The 18,671-nt window shown below is 45.5% G+C and overlaps 1 protein-coding gene across 1 annotated transcript; it reads left to right on the top strand.

Moving 5' to 3' along the window:
* The first annotated feature begins 3,404 nt into the window (after positions 1-3,404).
* On the top strand, positions 3,405-7,096 carry ZNF518B (zinc finger protein 518B). Its single transcript, XM_068975647.1, has one exon. The coding sequence runs from the start codon at positions 3,405-3,407 to the stop codon at positions 6,636-6,638; it is 3,234 nt and encodes a 1,077-aa protein (XP_068831748.1). The 3' UTR covers positions 6,639-7,096.
* Positions 7,097-18,671: the final 11,575 nt, after the last annotated feature.

The raw sequence follows: 18,671 nt of genomic DNA, 5'->3' as shown, positions 1-18,671 counted from the left end.
CTGGGAACCTGTTACTCAGGTGTGCTTGGCGCGGCTTCAGTGTAAATGCCAACGCCAGAGCCATCTCGTTCTTCCACTGCATCCATTTACCTCTGTCTTGGGATGCTACATCTGAGATCTTTTTCACTGTGACTAGCTGCACATGTTAATGATGGTCAAAGATAATTTTGTTTTGAAGAAGCTGGACATCTTTTGTCACCTGAATGGAGGGAGGTACCAAAGTAGAAACTGCATAGTTTTGAGACTGGCTTAGAAGCCAAGAAGGTACTTTGAAGCAGGTGACATCACTGGGTCATGGCCTAGCACCTTGACTCCCCCATTAAACTGTGTTTTCTAATCACAGCTCGTGCTTCATATTGGCGCTCATTTCTGTGGATTCCTTATTCAGAATAGCTGCTGGCATGGCCTTGCAGAAGCACCTCCAGGAGGCCCCCACACTGCCAAGGCACTGAGCAGGTGTGGTTAGTTCTCTAGACTTTCTGCCAGTGGGATATTCCCCACTTTTTGCTAAGGTCGTTATCACCCAGTCCAAGTCTCCAGTCCAGGAGGAATGACACCTCCACCTTTCAAAAGGATTTGGAGAGGAAATGGCAAAACTGCCTTTTTTTGTTTGTTTTTTAAAGAGTTGGTAAGCAGGTTGTACCAGGCAAGCAAGTTACTTTCCCCCCCATACCTCCTTTTCCCTCCCTCCCTCTCTTTTCCTTTCTTATCTCTCCTCTTCCTGCTCTCCTTCCCCTCTCTATTTCTTGTTCACTCAAGATTATGAGGCTGGTATGCACATCTTGTAAACAGAATTGAGACGGGACGAGAGAGGGAAGGGGCAGACAAATGAATGGTCTGTCAGGGATTCAGTGGTTTGTAGCTCCAAGGTCAGGATCTAAGAAAGTTACAGGGATGCTGGTTTCAGTTTTATTGAAGGGTAAATTCTGGACAATGAAACTGCCCGAAGAGGGAAGGAGTTTGGGCAGTTATTAGAGCATCAACTGCGTGACCAGCTGGTGAAGATGGTTTAAAAGATTGAAGTGTTGCTGGAAGTCTCAGCCAGTGATTTCTAATAGTGCCTTTTCATCAGAATTACAGGAGTGACTATGGGCATCTCTTCCTTATCTCTCTCCCACTGAAGTTTAGATGCGTGAGCTTTGGGGTGAAGCCCAGGAGTATCTGTGTTCGCTGTGATTCTGTGGCTCCTCCAGGTTCAGGAACCACTAGATAAGATCCCGTTTTCAGCCTCTGCATTCCTCCGACCAGTGGTTTTCTTAGGCTCTGCCTGCAGCCGTTGCGTCCTCTGTTTTAGCAGGATGGAAATGCCAGCTGAACATGTGGGTGATTGTAGCGTTCTTAGATGATCAACGTGTATGACTTCAGCCTTTCAGACTTATTTTGTCTGGCCCTTGGCTTGTGAGCAGAGTCCCAGAAGGAAAGGGCTAATTCCCACTCATGTTTCTGCCCATCTGAGCAGACACTGAGGCCTTGTGTGACTCTTGACACTTGGGGACGCACTTGAAAAGTACATACACATTGTCTTGTATTCTTTAGCGCTTTAGTCCTCAAGCAGCTCTGTGGAGGAAGCTGAGTAAGTCTGTAATTCTGATTGCCAGATGAAAAAAAAAAAAAAAAAGTGAAGCGAGAAAGATTGAAAGTGTTTTTGTTTTTTTTTAAGGTAATGAGAGGAAGGCTTTCCACAGATCCCGAACTAAAATGGTTTTTGCTTTGCTGCTAGTTCTGTGTATGCTGAAAAAAGAATGTGTGTTGAAAGATAACTATTATTATGTGAGAATCACTGCATTGCCCGGGTTGTGGTCCGGGCCCCAGACGACAAGAGTGCAGTCCCGGCTGCCTCCCTCTCCCTGTCTCCCTGCTGCCTTCATTTCGCCCTCCCGGACCGGGTCCCTGCAGCAACTGGAGGCAGCGGCTGGGATAAAGGTCAGGCCATGTCGTATCTCGGCTCCAGCCTCTCCGCACATCTCCCTCACGTGCAGGAGAAGCCACATCCTCACGATACTGCACTGTCGGTCTTCCCTGGACCCGTCTCCCCTTCCCCTGATCAGATCTGCCGCCCCCCTGCCCAGCACCCCCGTTTTGTTCACTGACCCCCAGCCTCCTTACTGTCACTCAGGTGCTCCAGGCCCACCTCCTATAGACCTTCACCCTCCCTCTGCCTGAAGCGCCCTCCGCCAAGGCTGCCCAAGGTCTCTGCTCCAATGTCGGCTTATCCTCAGGCCTCTCCTGACTGTCCACACCTCCACACCCCAGCCTTCAACCTCATTCAATACTTATGCTCTGTCCCCTTTGCCTAGTTGTATGGTTTGTTTTCCCCAGTCACTGGCCACCTCCTGCCAGATAAAGATAGGCTTGTTGTCTCCCCTCTCTGCACTCTCATGAGGGGAGGGACAAATTGATTTCTCATCACTGCCCTGTAGGAGCTGGAGCAGTGCCTGGTACCTGATAGATGTTCAGTAAGATGTGAAGTGGGTGTTTGTCTGCCTTCTGTTGTCAGGATGATGTTGGCTTCTTAGCACTTGTGCAAGCAAATGGGGTGCACGAGAGAGCTGGGATTCATGCTCGTGATTCAGTGTACACAGAAACCAATGGACCCCAGAGCCGGTGTCCTGGCTCTACCACTTATGCATGTTTAGAAACTTAAGTGACAGAAGGTATTAGGGAGGTTTATACAAAATTACACTTGTGAAATTGCTAAATGCTCTCAATGACACTTAAGTAACTCACTCAGCAAAGGCCATCCCAAGTGACTGTCATGATTTTTACCGTGCTAAAGTGATGACTTTTAGAGGGTAGATGACTTTCGGTTGAGGCTTGTTATTTGCCAGTTCTGTTGTACTGTGTACTACGTATACCCGGGGCTTCCCTGGTGGCTCAGCTGGTAAAGGATCCACCTACAACGAGGGAGACCTGGGTTCCGTCCCCGGGTTGGGAAGATGCCCTGGAGAAGGGAACGGCTACCCACTCCAGTATTCTGGCCTGAAGAATCCCATGTACTGTATAGGGTTGCAAAGAGTTGGACACGACTGAGCAACTTTGACTTCACTTCTTTGTACTGTGTTACTATCAACATGTGCATCAAAATAATAGGTAAAGATTTAGCATAAAATTCCCAAGGTCATTGAAATAGAGGGTAAGTCTGAAAACATGTTAGCTAAGGTAAACCTTAAGTTCATGCATTAATCATGCTTTATGATTTCTTTATTTTCCCCTTAGTGTTGCCTGGAATATAAGAGAATTGGAAGCAGTCACGTTTGAGGATCTTAACCTGCTTTATGAAGAAAGATAATTAAGTATGCTCCTAGGTACCCTGCCACAAAGTGTACCAACGATGCTTCCTAAGGATTTTATCGTATGAAATCTTTCTGGATTTCAGCAGGCTTTTTAGAAATGCAAATGAAGAGATGAAGGACATTGGACAGCAACTCTATAGCACAGAAGTGGGTGACGGATGCAATGCTTTGACCATGTCACCCAAACAGCCTAATGCTCATCGAGGGACTCGACCAGACAGACCGGACACTCAGACTCTTCTGTATCAAGGCTCCGAGGCAGAGTCTGCTGCCATGACCGTTGCTACGTGTGTAAAGTGCAAGAGTGTGCATGAGGTCCCACTTCAGGATCTGAAAAAGGGTACTGGACAAAGCCAGAAGGAGGACAAATACGTTTGCTTCAAATGCAACCTTGGCGTGGCCTCTCCCCATTTCCACTTTGTGAACAACAGTCGAAGTGCTACTCAAGTAGGAAATAAACCTGAAGCCATCTCAAGTTCTGTCAATCACAAGTTTAAGGTAAGGAACTTCAAGCCAGGCAAATACTATTGTGACAAATGTCGCTTTTCCACAAAGGACCCTCTGCAGTACAAAAAGCACACACTTCAGCACGAAGAGATTAAGTTTGTCTGTTCTCATTGCGGCTGCATTTCCTACACGAAAGGGGAGTTTCAGAGACACCTGGTGAAGCACACAGGCGTTTTCCCTTATCGATGTGAGTACTGTGACTATGGTGCTATCAGAAATGACTACATCGTCAAGCATAGGAGGAGAGTCCACGAGAAGGCGGGGGCAAAACGGCCGCCCAAAGCCATCGCCAGGCTGGAGCCAAAAAGGATCAGTGCCTCCAAGCAAAACCCAGAGCTTTCAAAAGCTTCCAGTCCCAGCACTGCCTTTCAAAATAAGGTGTCAGAACACCTCTCAAGGTTCTCCCTCCATGCAAGTAAAGACAAGACGCACAGCATCACGTTGTTACCCGAAACCAAAGACTACCAGAAGGACGTGGTGTGCATCCCACACAAAGGGGCCCTGTCAGAGCCCCTTGAGGTCAGCCTGCTGGAGAACAAAAGTGTGGAGGTGGAGGTCTTGTCCCCCTCGAAAGAGCCCGTGCAGCCGGGGATGCCCTTAACGGTAGTGGCGCCAGCCGAACTCGTCGTCCCGGCCAACTGTCTAGCCCAGCTGATGGACGTGAAGGTTGTCAACGGAACGCAGCAGCTTGTACTCAAACTGTTTCCCCTGGAAGAAACCAACAGCCTCGACACCAGTGGACGTGATGGAGGTAGTTCCGAACGTGGGTCTAAAGAGAGAGGTGCAAGCGAGCAGGAAAAAATGGCTTCCACAGAGCCCACACAGTCCCTCGCAATTGAAGGGCCTGTTGGAAAACTTGCAGGCATCGGTAGTCTACAGCCGTCAGTTCAGAAGCAGCTTAAAAATGTGAAATGGGTGAGGTCTTACGATTTTTTCATGCCAAATTCTGGCAGGCACAGCAGTGGAGAATCCCTGCTCAACCCAGGGAGAGTTGAGAGTTTGCAGAAAAAAGGTTACACATATCCCCATAGAGCTGCTCTGCCTTCCATTGCCTTCAGAGGCCACTCTCCATTATCTCTAGTGAAAAACGGTGTCTTACGTAGTCTTGGAACTTCATCGAACTCTTTTCCATATAAAGCTGCCCTTTCTTTTACTGAAGACAGAAGAAACTTACCCAGTGACCCACAGCAGTTATTTCCTGTCTCTGCACCGCCTGCAACCATTTCCTTCTCTGGAGAAAAGGACTCACTGCCCCTATATCAGAATGACTTGGGCTCTAGGAATGAGATCAGCCTTCCTGCAAAAATGGTCGCCCCTCCCAGGAAGCTGCAAGACAACCAGACACAGGAATACAAGGCAGTTTCAAACGCAGGCCAGGTTTCCTCTCAACACAGAAGTGAGTATTTACGCATCAGCGTAATGGGAGAAGACAGAGTCAGAGCCCAACAGTCCGGGGATAAACCTCTGGAATTAAAGAATCCCGACCAGACTAATGACTCCTTCGATGGCCCGGTGATCTCCTCTGTCTTTTCTCTGAGCTCCGGATCTGAAAACGTCCCTGAGGGGGTCAAGTGGAATAGTTCAACGTCCAAAATAAAGTCAATTGAACTCTTGCGCAGAAAGATAGCCCAGTTAATCGAATCCTGTGGCAAGCCTTCATCTCTGGCTGCAAACAGCGCCCATCGACATTCTGTAGGGAAGGCGTCTAAGGTCACTTCAAAAGCCACGCCTGACGGCATCCAGGAAATTAACGTGTCCTTCACCAGCGCTGGCTATTCCACGGGCACACTCCCCAGACCTCAGGATGCCGGTGATGTTAGTGGACAGCTCGCACACCAGCAGGCATATCCACAGCTTGTCGAAGGCAGCAGTGGGAAAACCGAAAGCACACTGACCAAGAAGCCCCATGTGGCTGCTCCAGTGTTGATACCCAAGGGGGCCGTGTTGAGGGTTCTTAATTCCTCTGAGGATTCCCACATCATAGAGGCAACCTGCGAAGCACCTGTCAACATCCCGTGCACTGAGACAGAGTTAATAAAGCCCATTCCGCTCTGCCCAATGAAACGGACAGACCCGGACGTACAGTTTCTGATGAGTGAAAGTGGGCCCATAGATATGTCCCCAAATCATGATCTGTCTTTTCGGCCTAAATCACGAAAAGAGAGTGCCCATTGTAGCACCGTGCCCAGAAAACCCGGATCCATGCACAGCCCACAAGGAAGCAGTGAAATGAGCAAGCAAGCTAAACTGTTTCCCAGAAGTCTTCCCATCAGTAAAAATAAACCCAGACAAATCAGCTCATCCAAGAAGAAAAGCAAAATCCAGACTGACCCCAGCCGCTGTTTCAGGGATCCTTCCATTTTTCAGGTTGCAAGACAGCTTCGACTGATCGCAGCTAAACCAGACCAGTTGATCAAATGCCCCCGTCGGAACCAGCCTGTTATCGTGTTAAACCATCCTGACGTTGACTCACCGGAGGTGTCCAACGTGATGAAGGTAATAAACAAGTACAAAGGCAACGTCCTCAAGGTGGTGTTGTCGGAGAGGACTAGGTGTCAGTTAGGCATGAGGCGGCACCACATCCGACTGACCTACCAGAACGCGGAGGAAGCCAGTCAGATCAAAAGGCAAATGATGCTGAAAATGAAACTGAAGAAGGTTCATAAAAACAACTACCAGGTGGTGGATTCCTCGCCTGATGACTCATCACAGTGTATATTTAAGTGCTGGTTTTGTGGGCGGCTCTACGAGGACCAGGAAGAGTGGATGAGTCACGGCCAGCGGCATTTGATAGAGGCAACCAGAGACTGGGATGTTCTTTCTTCCAAGGGCAAATAAGTGAAAAACCAATCTCAGAAGCACTGTGTTTTTGCTCCCTTTCAGTTGGTCCTGGTGTGGGTGGTTTGGTTTTGAGTCCCTCCCTGACTCAGTGGGGGAAATAGAGTATGCAGGGATGGGAGGGCAGGTCAGTCTTGAGATCCTCCTGGGAATGTGGAGAGAGCCACGAGTCTGAGCCCAAGCCGGGTGCCTGGATCTCAGAAGGGTCTGTGTCCCTGAAGGAGTGTGCACAGATTCACCTACATGCATTTGTTTGGGGAGAAGGGAAACTCGGAACAGATTTTCAGTGGGATCTGAGATTTCTCTTCAGTCAGCAGCCTTTTTCCGAGTAGATAACAAATCTTTTCTTATCCATTCAGAGGGGCACGTTTAGAACGTTTGACACATGCTCCTTATGTAACAAAATGCTACCGAAGAATTAAACCCAGGTCTTGGTGTGCACATCCCTTGTTTTTTGTTTTTTGGTTTTTTTTTTAACTTTTTGCGTTAACTCATCTCCTAAATATTTGGTACATAATGGAGATTACATTTGCTACTTCATTTTCTTAAATTTGGTTATAAGAAAGTGGCATTCTTTTAAATCCCTCACCCACTCTGCGGTGTTGCTGAGTGTTCATGGTAGCACAGAGAAATTGTGCTTTTGTTGACCCCTTTAAAGAATGATTCCAAAGGTTGGCCTGAGTTTGCAACAACAGCAGATGTTAGGGGAAGAATAAAAGATTTTCAAGCTTTTGCTTTCTTTCCAAGTACCTTGATTTATGACAGTGGGGGAGGGAATGTGCCTTTTTGGAAGAAGAAAAAGAGAAAATATCTAAAGTTGTCTCCTGTTTGCCCTTGCCACTCTCCTGAAAGTCGGCTGAGTAATCCACGTCCACTGTGAGTGAACAGGCTCCTTTGAACTTGGATGAAGTTCGGGGAGACAAGTCGAGGTAGGATTGGGAAGCAAGTTGGGGCTTTAGTGAAACTGTGAGTTTCGGTTTGGTTCCCCACAAACCAGGGCTGGGTGTTGCACACTCTGTGTTCCTCCACCATCTGTGGGTCAGACGCTGCCCCTCCGCCCCCCATCCTGCCAGGTCGTATTCTGCCCTCCCTTGGTGGGTTTTCTGAACAGGCCCTCTTATGGAATAAGACCGCTTCCCCACTCACCTGTCCACTCCTTAAGATTTTTCCCTCATGAAAACACTGTGAACAGGCAGGAATCCACAAAATGGAAGCCTCCCCACTGTCTTTATTCAAGTTCCAGGAACACTGTGCCCAGTTTTCATCAATGGTAATTTCTAACTGATCTCAGCTGCAATCAGGCCTTCCCTGTTGCTCACCCCACTTGGGAAGCAGCTCCGAGAACACTCCAGCTCCCCTCCACCAGCAGAAGGCAGGGCTGGTGCATGGCTTGGCAAACACGGCTCCACCCGGATTGTAGTCCTCACACGCCAGCCAGCCCCAAGCCGGCCATAACGCAGAGCACAAATGCAAGGCAGCCCCAGGGCACGTGTTTTCCTTCCTTTTGTATTCCTTGCTTGCAGAACCTGGGCGATTGTATCTGAAAAGGGCATGAGCAGGTTTCTTGTTGTCTTGGCAGTTGAAGGCTTCCTGATCCTTTTCCATGTGGGGAGGTCTTAGGTTATCCTCTGATACATTTGATTGTAATACTTTGTAGTTAATTCTCATTACAGATAAATTGACGTGGCTTGTGTGTAGTTTAATACATAATCATTACTTTGGTTTATTAGTTTTTTATTGAAATTTGAAACTTCGGTTTTTTTATATGTGTATATACGTGTGTACACATACTTTTTACCATGTGAAGACTGTGGTAGCTAATTTTCTGATTTCCTATTTTATAATGGAATTATGTGGCCTGGAAAAATATAAAGCATTTTATATTCTAGAAATAATTTATTTTGGAAGCACATTTTTATAATGGTCTGATCTTGTTTTTAGAAAATGAAAGCACAGTAAGTGATGGGTCCGATTTCCATGAACAAATGGGTATATTGTTTCAGTACAGTATTTAGTCCTTGTGCATTTCTAGTTGGTGCTTTTTGGGAAATGGGTCATGTGTACCACTTCACTACATAAAGGAGAGCATTCTTAAGTTTTATCCACAGAAGACTTGTTATCCCCCAACCCCCTAGCATGAAAGAAGGCTCTTAAGCGTTGAGGGGAGAAGAAAAGGCTGTGATTTTATTTTTTTTCCTCCTTCTATACCTCACTGCTTGGTAGCATCTTTCCTGAAAGGCTAGACCTTGACCTTCCAGGAAAGATGACCTTGAATCAGGTCAGAGTGTTAAGTGTCAACATGAAGAATTCACACTTGGCAGCGTCAACTGTTTTTCAAGTATTACCTAAAAGTCAGCTTATGTACCTGTACAGAGCAAAATTTTGTGAGTAGAATATGTAGCTAGGCTTCTTGAGATTTTCAGAATGACAGTACCTTTTAAGGAATTAAGAGGGCTTCCTGAAAGTCATGAAAAAATGAGAAAGCAAAACATGTCTTCCTTATATAAAGAACCTTAGAAAATACTGTGTTAACGTGTAGCTTAATGTCATGAAACGAACGAAACTGGAGAGGGTAGAGGCAGAGTTGTGTTGAGTATTAGTCGACTTTCTTACCTTAATTTTGAAGGATCTCTACTCACTAAATGTTATTCATAGTTCTTACTACAAAAATCATTAACTTATTTTTTAAAGTAGATTTTCTTACTTTGGAGGATCAGGAATGAGACGACCTTCTTATATTTATGATATGACAGTGAAAAAAAATTTTTAATATACCCAGAGACTATTTTCGGAGAAGGCAGTGGCACCCCACTCCAATACTCTTGCCTGGAAAATCCCATGGATGGAGGAGCCTGGTAGGCTGCAGTCCATGCTAAGGGTCAGACGACTGAGCGACTTCCCTTTCACTTTTCACTTTCATGCATTGGAGAAGGAAATGGCAACCCACTCCAGTGTTCTTGCCTGGAGAATCCCAGGGACGGGGGAGCCTGGTGGGCTGCTGTCTGTGGGGTCGCACAGAGTCAGACACGACTGAAGTGACTTAGCAGCAGTAGCAGCAGAGGCTGTTTTACTCAAATTTTTATCCCCAGTCCAAAACACTTTGTGAGTCCCTCTTACGGGCCAAGAGCTGTTGGTTGAACTAAACTGAATGCAATGTATTAACCCTCCAAAGTTCCATCCCTCTTTTTTTTTTTTTAGGACATAATGATGTAAGCCACTCCAGAAAATGAAGATGTGATGCTGCTCAGCCTTTGGGATATTTTTTGAATCTGTCAGTGTCCGATTGAGCAGAAAACAAAACATCACATAACATGTTGTAAGCATTATTATATGTCCTGCATTAATAGTCTGTGTGTCTGCTGCTCTGACTTTGAAACACGTTATGTATATAGATAGAGACATTGGCGTAAGTTTTGTTAAATAAAACAACTGTAAAATTCTCTCCGTCCTTTCATTTCACATGTTCTGTGGGATGGCTGTTACATAGCTGACCTGTGATACATTTCTGAACCACATAAAAGCATCAGTCTACACAGCACAGGTGCTTTGGATTCCATGATAGTGTCTTTTAAATTGGATGTGCTGCTGGTTAACCAAGCATGACCTGAAATGAGGCCAGGTGACATTTTTGTTTGCTTTGACTTACCCTCACAAGAGATGCTGGGTTGAGCAGCAGTAACAATTTTTGTAGCGTGGTCCTCATCAGAGAAGCTGTCTGGGACCTGCCCTCCATGTGAGGCCTCAGCTAGGAGTGGGGCTCGGTTGGGAGGGTCCCCAAGTAGTCAGGGAGCCTTCGGGGGCCAGGTGTGTGGGCGACACCCTCTAGCCAAATGTATGTGATTGTTTATATCTAGTTTCTTCACATTCCTGGAAAGTATGAGGGTATTTGGTAAGGGGGCTTCATTCCCAGTACCCAAGGAGTCGAAGAGATTTAGAGTTGAGTTGAATATTGGCAAACTCTGAGGAGAATACAGGTAGGAATTGCTGAAGCTCATCAGTTTGGCTTATTACCTTGCATTGAGGTAATAGATACAACTGTGTAGGTCTAATTAGTTACCACCTTCAGTTATTTGGGCTTCCTAGGTGGCTCAGTGGTAAAGAATCTGCCTGCCAATGCAGGAGATGCAAGAAACTCAGATTCCATCCCTTGGTCAGGAAGATCTCCTGGTGTAGGAAATGGCTACCCACTCCAGTATTCTTATCTGGAGAAGTCCATGTGCAGAGGACCCTGCTGAGCTATAGTCCACAGGGTCACGAAGAGTCAGACATGACTGAGCACATTTGACTGGTATCTAGGGGAGTAGAGATCAGATAAGGCAGCTGAACCCCGAAGGGAATTTGTATAGCCCTGGACTTCAGGCTATGATGTCACTAGATGGTGGCCAAGACAGGCAAAGACCAATAGTTGGGAAATGGCCCTCACTAATCTACATATTTTAGTTTAAGAAAAAAAAAGCTCAGAAAAGTTAATAAAACCTGTTCAGCAGGCTCACATGCCAGTGAGTGAAGTAGTGGACGGGACCTTGTGGCAGGAAGGCCCATGGTACCCTTCCTTGTGTCTGTGAACCTCTCCGCCTTAACATATAGAGAGCACTAAATTGCCACAGGTGTCTGCATAAATTGCCCTCCTGAGGTTCCAGCACATAGCAGACATACTCTTAAAGTAGTCTAATATGACCAGTGCTGTCCAAATATAATACGTATACATATTCTTGACTACCTAGTAGCCACACTTAAGACAGTAGAAAGCAGATGATAAAATGTTTTGCCTCAATACATTCAAAATGTGATTTACCCATATTTCAACATAAAACCGATTGAGATATTTTCTGTGTGTAAACACAAAGGGTGTGTGTATACATAATACATACGTATACTTAAAATGAAGTTTCAGAAGTCTGGTATATTTTAAGCTTACAACATGTTTCAGTTCTGATGCTAAATTTTTAGTTGTAATGCGATATAGTCCTATCAAAATACTTGTGTGTTTAGTGGAAAGATTGTACTGCTTCAGTTTGAAAAATTCAGTTCTCCAGTCACCCTCGCCACATTTCAAGTGTTCGTTACCCATGTGTGTCTAGTGTTTTATTGTATTGAATAGGATAGGACAAAGGGAAATGACTCTATTGTAAGTATTAGCTCACTTGTCTGGATTTCTTGACGGAAAGGGTCGAATTTCATTTATCTGTGTGTGTCTCTAAATCTAGGCCAGGCGAGGCTTTTACTCCCATTTAGGGAATGTTGCTTCTGCTCCAGGTTCTGTATTACTACTCTGCAAACAGTTTAACTTCTAGATCTCCCTTAAATGATTGCACATGTGATTTTTGGAGGTTCTTTATTTTGCAAGCATAGATGGTCAACCAGATGTTTAGCACTCATCCACACTGTATTCACAGTCTGTCAGGGACCCAGCCTGCTGGAGGGGCCGCTCGCCTCTGCACCATCTGAACCACTTGGGCTCCTCTGTTACCGGGACAGGGACAGACGGGAGTGGAAGGTCTTGCTCGGGTCGAAAATACGCAGCACTTCCGCTCACAACCCACTGCCCAGAAGTGGCTGCACAACCTTCCAAAGGGGCTTCAAGAGAACAGCCTCACAGCCACTGATGATGTCTGACAGGCTGGACCGCAGGCTGAGTGCTGGAGGCATGCTGTAGTAGCTACCGGTGGGGAAGCAACCTGCCAATCCGATGATTGTGTAATGGCAACAGTCTGCTAGGAGCTGGTGAAGGTATGGAGAAAGAGAAACCTCAGCATGCTGTTTGGTAATATCTAAACTTGAAGGGGCAATATATTGCTTTGTCTGCCTTTCCCTGATCCCTAGTGAGATGGTGCTGGTGGTGCTTTGTTGGCTAGGTCATGTCCAACTTTGCCACCCCATGGACTGTAGCCCACCAGGCTCCTCTGTCCATGGGATTCTCCAGGCAAGAATACTGGAGTGGGTTGCCATTCCCTTCTCTGGTTTTCAACAGGATCTGGTTCCAATTTTTTAAAAATACAACACCTGAACTCATATGAGATTCATAGCCTCAGGAAAGTCAGTTCCAGGTGAATCACTCAGTTGTCTAACCCGCATTATCAGGGAGACTGTCTACCCGTGTGTAACACACCTTCCATATATGCAGGTTCTGTATGTGTGTGGTTCTATCTCTGTGGTTGGGTCTCTGCTGCTGCACTACACAGCTTATTGTGATTCTTCTTCAGTAATTCTGAGATGGTTTACCATTGACAAAAATGTACAGAAAATTAGGCCTGGCAGATATTCTAAGACTACCCTTGGCTCTTGGCTGTTCCATATGCATATTAAAATCAGCTCACCAATCCCTGTTGAGATTTTGATTAGAAAATCATGAAACTCATAGATGCATTTGAGGAAAATTGTAATCAGTGATAACGTGGCTATCACTCAGTCTGGTAAGATCCCAATAATCTGATAATTAGTTTGAAAATAAAATAGAAAATGTGCTAGACAATAATGTTTTGCCATTTATTCCTTTTGGAGAACAGTTCTCATTCACAGTAATAATAAGAACTGTATAGTTTGCATAATCAATTAAAGCCATGAAGGAAAAAAACTTTAAAGAGGTCAGGAGAATTGCCAAATACAAATTCAGTGTTTTAAAAATCAGTCGGATTCTGTACATCAACCATGGAGGTGGCTCTAGTAGTAATGTTCCTCTCACCATTCTATCCTACTGTCTAAAAGAAATCCTAACCAGTGTAACTGCTGCTGCTGCTGCCAAGTCGCTTCAGTCATGTCCAACTCTGCGTGATTTCATAGACGGCAGCCCACCAGGCTCCTCTGTCCCTGGGATTCACCAGGCAAGAATACTGGAGTGGGTTGCCATTTCCTTCTCCAATGCATGAAAGTGAAAAGTGAAAGTGAAGTCGCTCAGTCATGTCCAACCCTTAGCGTCCCCATGGACTGCAGCCTACCAGGCTCCTCTGTCCATGGGATTTTCCAGGCAAGAGTACTGGAGTGGGTTGCCATTGCCTTCTCCAACTAGTGTAAAATGAAATGAAAAATGAAAATTGGGATCTTTATATTTTCTATGTAAGCCATAGGCTAGAGCTTAAAAGAAAGAAACATGGGAAGAGATAAAAGTTCTTTAGAGTTTCCGCATTCCATTTAAAGCACAATTTTTGCTTTAGGTTTTGGGAAGTTACATTTTATCAGTTTGGGGCACCTCTCTTCTATTCATAAGTCACTTAGATTATTTTCCGAAACTAAATTACATATTCGAGTTAACTTTTTTCTAATGTAAATTCTAAAGTCCTAATGTAGTGTATTAAATGAAATTTTCTTGTGTTAAATCTTCCTGGTATCCCTGGGATAAATCTCACTTCCTGATGATCTGTTTATATGTATATAGTGCTGTGTTTACAGATGTAAGAGTTTACACCGTAGAATGGATAGGTCATTTTATTTCTCCATTTAATGCAAATTGTTTCTGAGACGAGAGAACAGTTGGTCCTTGCAGCGCTAAGCCATCTTGCCAGTAAAGACATCTTGGACAGGCATCCGTAGCAGAGATGGAAACTGGGTTGGGGAGGGAAAGAGTGGAAAGGCTCACTACTGACTTGATTTCTGTGTACTCTTTCAGGTTTTCCATGCCTTATTAGGTCAGTTATGCTTATCCTTTCTGTTCCACTCCATATCCCTAGAAAAATGTAAACAGTAGTCATGTTCTTTTGATGTTTATATCCAAGTAGAATGATGCATCTTATTAGGAACACAGAGATCCATGTGCCATTGTGTACACAAACCACATTCCCCATTTATTGAATGATTTAACAGAGGTTGTAAAGTCAATTACTTGAGGTGTGCATTAAAATTGTTCTAAAAAGATTTCTTTCAGTTCATGAATGGAGCCCATAAAATCTCTAAAAACAAGGTTTTCTTCATTCTAATTCTTTCCCGGAGAATTCCATGGACTGAGAAGCCTGGAGGGCTACAGTCCATAGGGTTGCACAGAGTCAGGCATGACTGAAGTGACTTAGCAACCATGCTTGAAAACATGCCTTTTTATGGTTCTTGTCAGGGAATGAAACTTCACCCAGTCATAGGGGACAGTCACTGGGCTTCTACGGTTCATGTCTGCAGACATCTCTCAAGTCACTGGCCATTCATTTGTCACAGTCCCAGTGTCTGCTATTATCCAGGCTAGCCTGACAGGCAGTACTGTGGTTTGCCTCATCTAGAATGCATTTGGGTTATGCTCACCTTCCAGGGACCTAATGTCTGTGTGCATGCTAAGTCAATTCAGTCCCATCGACTCTTTGCAACTCCATGGACTGTAGCCCACCAGGCTCCTCTGTCCATGAGATCCTCCAGGCAAGAATGCTGCAGTGGGTTGCCATGCCCTCCTCCAGGGGATCTTCCTGACCCAGGGCTCTTCTGTCTCCTGCATTGGCAGGCAGGTTCCTTACCACTAGCACCACCTGGGAAGTCCCCCAAAGCCGATTATACAATAGAGTGGGCTGACAGCAACACCAAGCCTATACTTTTTGGAATAATCTGATAACAAAGCTAAATTTGTAGTGGCTTCAATTCGGCAAAGATCTCTGTTGAAGTCTACTGCAGGTTGAGCAGCACTCCTGCTCATCTTGCCTTGAGGGCCATGTTTTAGATGTCAGAGTACAAAACAGAGAAGGGAGGGGCAGAGGAGGAGAGAGGGCTGGCTCTTAGTTGCTTCAGCTAGGAGGGGACATGCCATGTCCCCAGCAGTCCTTTGGCCAGAATTAGTTCAACAACTTCAATCAACTGCAAGTTGTTGTTGTTTAGCTCCTAAGTTATGTCTGACTCTTTGCAACCCTATGGACTATAGCCTGCCAGGCTCTTCTGTCCATGGGATTCTCCAGGCAAGAATACTGGAGTGAGTTGTTGTTTCCTTTTCCAACTGACTGCAAGGGAGGTTGGGAAATACAGGGGAGGGCATGGGATATTTGGTAAGCAACAACTTGCCAAAGTAACTGTATGACGTTGAGCAAGTAACTCAACCTCTCTGTGCCTCAGTGCATATAGTATTCAGTTCAGTCCAGTTGCTTAGTCGTGTCAGACTCTTTGAGACCCCATGGACTGCAGCAAGCCAGGCCTCCCTGTCCATCACCAACTCCTGGAGCCTACTCAAACTCAAGTCCATCGAGTTGGTGATGCCATCCAGCCATCTCATCATCTGTCATCCCCTTCTCCTCCTGCCTTCAATCTTTCCCAACATCAGGGTCTTTTCCAGTGAATCAGTTCTTTGCATCAGGTAGCCAAAGTATTGGAGTTTCAGCTTCAACATCAGTCCTTCCAATGAACACCCAGGACTGATCTCCTTTAGGATGGACTGGTTGGATCTCCTTGCAGTCCAAGGGACTCTCAAGAGTCTTCTCCAACACCACAGTTCAAAAGCGTCAATTCTTCAGCACTCAGCATTCTTTATAGTCCAACTCTCACATCCATACATGACTACTGGAAAAACCATAGCTTTGACTAGACAAACCTTTGTCAGCAAAGGCATATCACATCAGCTTCACTTTTATAACCAAAACTGACGTATTTTTGTATCATGCAGGATTATTATGATAATTCAAGCACACAGCATGGTATCTCAGATAAAAGTGTTTAATTCAGTAAGTATGTACTAATGTATCAAACATCTTTTCTGGGGAAGACACGTGATCTTGATATCACAGAGACTCTCATAGCAAGATCCTTGCCCTCATGTTGCATGTCAAACTTACAATTCAAACTCTGGTCCTTGGACCAGTAGCCATCTGCATCCCTTGACATTTTGTAAGGGCTCCAGATTCTCTGATACCATCCCTGACCACCTGAATCTAAGCCTGCAAGTCCCTGGGTGATTTTTGCATACAACAGTCGGAGAAGTACTGATCTAGAACATTACCCCTTCATTTCTCCCTTCACCGGGCTTATTCTTTGTTTCTTTTTTCAAGAACACCTGCTCCAAGTCTCTCATCGACCACACCCCCATCGCGATGTTAGGGATTAGGCGTTGCCATGGCATCGCTACTGCTCTTAGAAAATGGGAGAGAGGAAAGTGCCCAGGGTTCAGTGGGGCAGAGACACTCTCTGTGTTATCAGAGAAGGCAGCATATGCAGGGTTATAATTAATGGTAATACGAACTGAGAGTGGTGGAGTAGGAGGGGCCAGCAGGAAGGAAGACAGTAGGACATTAAAGGAGAGCGTCCTTCAGCTGCACAAGCTGAGCCCTGAGTCACAGTGAAATGCAGGTGCAAAGAACTGATCCGTGATGCTGTTGTGGGTGAATTGGTTAAGAGCTTCCTCAAGACTCGTGTGTTGATAACAGACCACCTGGTCACCATGCCATCATTTTATGGCTTGTTTACAGGGTAGCTGGAGAAGGAAAGGGCAACTCACTCCAGTATCCTTGCCTGGAAAATCCCATGGATGAAGAAGCCTGTACAGTCCATGGGATCGCAGAGAGTCGGACACGACTGAGCGACTTCACTTTCACTTTCCAGGGTAGCTGGGACTGAGGGCACAGCTTCTCCCAGCCTGGTGCATAGTCAGCTTGTGATTTGAACTCTGTAGTTTAGTTTGCTGTGCATACAAGTCACAAAGACTCTCACTGAAATCTCCTGTGAATCTCACGCAGTCTGTCTACTGGAGCCAATGCTGCTCTTCCAGGGACCATGCTTTGAAAGCCTCAAGTTTTTTCTTTTATGAGAACAGAGCAAGCAACGGCTGTGGGGTCAAGCTGTTGACAAGCATTTCAAGTCAAATATCCTTATTTATTCTGTGAACTGATACAAAAAGCAGTCGTTTGCCCAATTTATCACTTCGGACATAATAGATCCAACCACATATTCCTCAATTTTGTCTCCAACACTAAAGGACAACTAGTTAATCTGATTGCAGAATAACCAACTCTCCCTGGCCTCTCAGCAGCTCAGACAAGACTGATTGAACCTCACTCCAAGTGCTGCCCTGCTTCCACTGTCATTCCTGAGGATTTTGGTCCTGGAGGCTCTTTATAAGGTAATCTGGAGCATGGATGTGTCTCACCTAGAGGTTTTGAGGAGTACTTTATAATGAACAGGGCTTCTCTGATAGCTTAGTTGGTAAAGAATCCATCTGCAATGCAGGAGACCCTAGCTCAATTCCTGGGTCGGGAAGATCTGCTGGAAAGGGGATAGGGCTACCCACTCCAGTATTCTTGGGCTTCCCTTTTGGCTCAGCTGGTAAAGAATCTGCCTGCAGTGCAGGAAACCTGGGTTGGGAAGATCCCCTGGAGAAGGGAAAGGCTACCCACTCCAGTATTCTGGCCTGGAGAATTCCATGGACTGCATAGTCCCTGGGGCAGCAAAGAGTCCAACACGACTGAGCGGCTTTCACTTTATAATGAACTCCTAGGACCAGCACGGTACAGGTGGGCTGCCCCTGGAGATCCCCAAGTTCATCTCATGGTTGTAAAAGTCTCTAAGGAGTCTGGCGGGAGCTTCAGGGCCAAGCAAAAGGCAGTAGTGTCACCAGCCTCCCCTCACCAGAAACACACACTCCAGCCAGAACCTGTCCTCCTTGTGTTGTTGTTGCTGTTCTCAATTTGTCTTCAAACTTTTTTGAGGAACAAATGCATTTTGGCCCTTTGAAAAAACTAATTTAGCCTTTACCCTTTGTTTTAGAAATCATAAACCTGGCAAGTCCCTTCATTTCTTCCAGTCTCAATATACAAATCTCTGTCTTTGGAAGGGATGCATATTATATTTAAAAGAAAATGCAATGATTCTTTCCAGTCTTTATTCATATTAGAAGACATTTCACTAAGAAATCGTGACTACCTTTTGGCCTCGTAACAGGGCTTATGGAATGTTAGTTCTCTGACCCAGGATTGAACCTGGGCCCTCAAAAGTGAAAGCGCCGAATCCTAACCACTGGACCATCAGAGAATTCCCTGGAAATGATGATTTAGGACTCAGAGGTTTCTGAAATAAAATGAAAGACCATTGCTGGCAGTTATATTTGCTGGTAATTCACACCAGTGTTCCCTAAAACTGAAGTTATCT

The sequence above is a fragment of the Capricornis sumatraensis genome, chromosome 7 (genome assembly GCF_032405125.1).
Source record: "Capricornis sumatraensis isolate serow.1 chromosome 7, serow.2, whole genome shotgun sequence".
Taxonomy (NCBI): Eukaryota; Metazoa; Chordata; class Mammalia; order Artiodactyla; family Bovidae; genus Capricornis; species Capricornis sumatraensis.
This window is presented reverse-complemented; position numbering and strand designations above follow the sequence as displayed.